Consider the following 4,176-nt stretch of genomic DNA (forward strand, 5'->3'; position numbering starts at 1 on the left):
AGGAAAACACTGAGGTCAAATGTAATTAATTTTGGTAGCAGTAACATCTTGTGTAGGCAGAGTGATTATTTTTTTAAAGAACACATGCAGTATTATTTGCTAAACTTCCAGCCTAAGCACCATATTGTTCTTTTTCTTTCAGTTTACATTTGCTAAAATATGGCTGCTGTATGCACAATTTGAAATACGCCAGAAAAATCTTCCACTTGCCAGAAGAGCTTTGGTAAGCTTTTGTTAATTCCATAATTGACTTTACTAGCTAATAGTAACAAGGGGATGGTATTAAAAGATCTTAAATTGTCCTTTATAAATTGCTGTTTTAATCCACTTAAATAAAGCATCTGAGAAGTCTGCAGGGACCAGTATTTACTGTCATGTATGATTTAAAAAGAAGCATAGCTTGATACGACACATTAGCCACGGGCAGAAATGAATCGAGCTTTCTTGTTGCAGCTGAGAAAACACACATCTGAATGCACAAGTACCCAAACCAGCTTAGTGCGCTTGGAAATTTTTAACTGCTGTGCATTTGTTTAAATGATACTTATACTGACAATAGCGTTTTAAAAGCATTTTAAATAACGAGGAGTTTTTGATTCTCAGAAATTAAGACCTGCTGAATAGAGTGTTTGAGTCCCAGGTTGTTGACAGAAGCAGTCGTGGGAACTTCGGACAGGCTCAAGAGCTTCTGCGCGAATTCACTATGTGAATGTTGGCATGTTGGAGAACAGTGGAGTACATTTTGGCAGCAAAACCTTCTGAAATGAAAAACTTTCTTTCCCTTCAGTTCAGATATTCTAAATAAGCTCAGTGATAGCCTTGGAAATTTTGAGAGAAAGCTAATGTTGGTAACAGCTGAGATAGTTTGACTTCAAAGAGGAAACTGATGGGGTTTCCACCAAACTCATGGCACAGCAGTGATAAGAGCATAAAAGTGAATAGCCTTCTGTAGCTGACACTGGACCAAGTCTGCTCTCAACATGCTAGTAAAGCTTTGTCTCTTCAGCCAGACTCCTGTCTGTGACCAGAAAAAATGAAGTGGAGGGGTTAAGTCCCCTGTGAGGCTGTTATTGTCTCCCTGCAGGAGAAGACAACCATCTGTCCTGAAGCATGCCGCTGTTCTAGCTTGGCTTAAGATACCACCGCTCAACGTTACCGTTGTCACCAGTCAGCACCCTGCTTCTGGCTGCCTTTTTTTTAGGGGTAAATGTTATGGTAGGTTCTGGAAAGGGTGCTTTGGCCCATCTAGAAAAACAAAGTTTCCTCAGTTTCTTTTAGGCTTCTCTTTTGTTGGTCTTTTTCCGTGTTGTTGCTGAATTTCTTTGACAGACTTTTTTTTAGTAGGTCACCATTTTCTTATTTTGGAAACCAGATTTTGCTGCTGCAGCCATAATACTTTTTTAGACTGGACCCAGATTTGGCAAGCAGTTTCTTTCTTTTGCAATGAGTTGACTTGGAACTGCCTCTTTGGCAAGAAGCCTTGCTCCTGTCCTGAGGTGAGGGTCCTGTGCTGTCACCATACAGAAGAGAAGGTCCAGCTCCTGATGCTGAAGCTCTTGTCAGCATGCAGACAGCACCTTGCTCTGCCTTATTTTCACTGGCTGCAGATGGTGTGTGGATTCTTTGGTTTCCCAGGATCTGAGAGATGCTGGGACTTGGCGACAGGGCATCAGCTGAAGCCTGTGCTGCTTAAGAAAATAGTAATGGGAGGTGTGTGGGGAAGAACTGAGCACACTTTTGAAACAGAAAAGGCATTTGTAGAGCTGGAGGGCCATAATGGTGACCAAATTGATATTCCCAAGTGGTGGTTTCCTCCATTTTTAGTAAGTACCAAGATAATCAATGTGTAGGAAAGTTGTGCAGGAGAATTGTAGTAGGAGAATTTGATCTCAAATGACTTAATTCACATTAGCTTGAGGGAGCAGAGGCTGCAGTGCTTAATAAATAAGAGTTGCCTACAGAAGTGACTCAAAGAGTGAAGCTCACGATCTACCTGACTCGGATATGCCCATTCTTAAGTCTTGCTTTAAAAGATTTTCAAATTAAGAATCAGAAACTGCTTTCTCACAGCTTGGCACTGCGGCTTAAGGACAGACAGTTTTCTTCAGATGCTGAAGCATATCAAAAAGGAAGTATATTTTTAAAAACATTATTCTCCGTCTGTCCGTTACCGCAAGTCAACAGGCAGGGAGCATGGACAGCTCTCTCTGTGATGATGAATAGCAGTAGAGGAGACAGTTTCTCTTGATATAATTTGTTTTATAAGATACTTGGGAAATGCTTACCTGGAAGACTGGTACAGACTGTTGCTATGCGTTCTTCAGCTTTTGATGCAAGATGAAGTGTTCATTTGATGAGCCAGGGTGAGTTTCTACTAATACTTTGTGGGGAATCCATCTTGTGTAAAAGTGTAACAAGTTAGGAGGTTTTCTGCTTTCAGAGTTTTTGTTGATGTTTATGGATACACACTCACTTTGCAAACATTGGTTGAATTTCATGCTGGCCCTGACCAGAGTCTTAAAAAACAAACTCTGCTCAAAAATGAATTCTAGTTCAAATAGTGGAGAGTAAACGGATGTTTAGAAAACAGAATGTTTTGGGTTTTTTCCTGGCAAGATCTTTAAGTGGTTTTTGGGTTTCTTTGCTTAACAGGGGACATCCATAGGTAAATGTCCAAAAAACAAACTCTTTAAAGGTTATATTGAATTGGAGCTACAATTGCGAGAATTTGATCGTTGCCGAAAGCTGTATGAAAAATTCCTGGAGTTTGCACCGGAAAACTGCACATCATGGATTAAATTTGCTGAACTAGAGACCATTCTTGGCGATATTGATAGAGCCCGTGCAATATATGAGCTGGCTATTGGCCAGCCCCGGCTAGACATGCCAGAGGTAAGGGGGGAGATGAACTTTACAGTTGGCACAATTGTAAGGTATTTATTACACACTATGGCTAATTAAAATGTAAATAATCTGCTAGTTTGAACAGAACTGCTTACCATAGTGGCTATGCCTGTTAATTTAGCATCTGTTTCTTAGCAGGGTATGCAGGGCTATAAAACCTGTGATAAAACATGACGGGAGAAGCATGCTTACAGGAGGAAGCTAAATGGATTGTGTGCACAAGATTTGATACTGCTTAGTTGTAATCCCAGCTTGTACAGTCAATAAATACTCAGATCTCTGAAACTTTTCAGAGAAATTTCACATTTATCCACGCTCCTCCTCCTCTTTCCCCTCGTCCCCTCCCTGTTACCTCAGTGTTCTATGAACATAATGAGAGACATCTCTTTTGCAGGTTCTTTGGAAATCCTACATTGACTTTGAAATTGAGCAAGAAGAGTATGAGAAAACAAGAAATCTTTACCGCAGATTACTGCAGCGGACACAGCATGTTAAGGTATGAACACAGAATTCAGTCTCTGTCCTGGTTTTGGTGGGACAGAGTTAATTTTCTGCTTAGTAGCTAGTACAGTGCTGTGTTTTGGATTTAGTATGAGATTAATGTTGATAACACAGTGATGTTTTAGTTGTTGCTAAGTAGTGCTTATCCTAAGTTAAGCATTTTTCAGTCTCCCATGCTTTGCCAAGCAAGGAGGTGCACAAGAAGCTGGGAGGGAGCACGGCCAGGACAGCTGACCCCAACCAGCCAAAGGGATATTCCATACCATGGAACGTCATGCCCAGTATAGAAACTGGGGGAGTGGGCTGGGAGGGGCGGATCGCTGCTTGGGGATTGATCAGTGGCTGGTGAGCAATTGCATTGTGCATCACTTGTCTTTTCTTGATTTTTATTCTTTTGTTATATTCCTTTTCATTACAATAATTATTACTACATTTTATTCTTATTGTTAGTATTATATTTTAGTTTACTTAAGTTATTAAACTGTTCTTATCTCAAGCCATGAGTTTTACTTTTTTCCCAATTCTCCTCCCTGTCTCACTGGGAGGGGGAAGGAGTGAGTGACCGGCTGCGTGGTGCTCAGTTGCTGGCTGGGGTTAAACCATGGCAGTCTTGAATCTGGGCTGTGGTGGATGAAAACCGTTGACTGCTTTGATTGTGTGGCTTTTTCAAATCAACAGTGCACCTAAGTTCAGTACGGTGTCTATGCCATGAAAAGGGGAAAGAAATTTCTAAATTACATACATCAACAGGCATATCTTACATGAAAGAAG

The 4,176-nt window shown here is 40.8% G+C and overlaps 1 protein-coding gene across 1 annotated transcript in view; it reads left to right on the forward strand.

Annotated features, from left to right (window-relative positions):
* The window catches only part of CRNKL1 (crooked neck pre-mRNA splicing factor 1), a 12,362-nt gene that overhangs the window by 6,765 nt on the left and 1,421 nt on the right, over positions 1 to 4,176 (forward strand). The window contains exons 9-11 of the mRNA XM_009694904.1: positions 143 to 223; positions 2,653 to 2,892; positions 3,299 to 3,400. Of these exons, the coding sequence (XP_009693206.1) occupies positions 143 to 223; positions 2,653 to 2,892; positions 3,299 to 3,400 (423 nt within the window). The remainder of the gene's footprint in view (positions 1 to 142; positions 224 to 2,652; positions 2,893 to 3,298; positions 3,401 to 4,176) is intronic.

This window comes from Cariama cristata, unplaced genomic scaffold, assembly GCF_000690535.1.
Source record: "Cariama cristata isolate BGI_N322 unplaced genomic scaffold, ASM69053v1 scaffold34950, whole genome shotgun sequence".
NCBI lineage: Eukaryota > Metazoa > Chordata > Aves > Cariamiformes > Cariamidae > Cariama > Cariama cristata.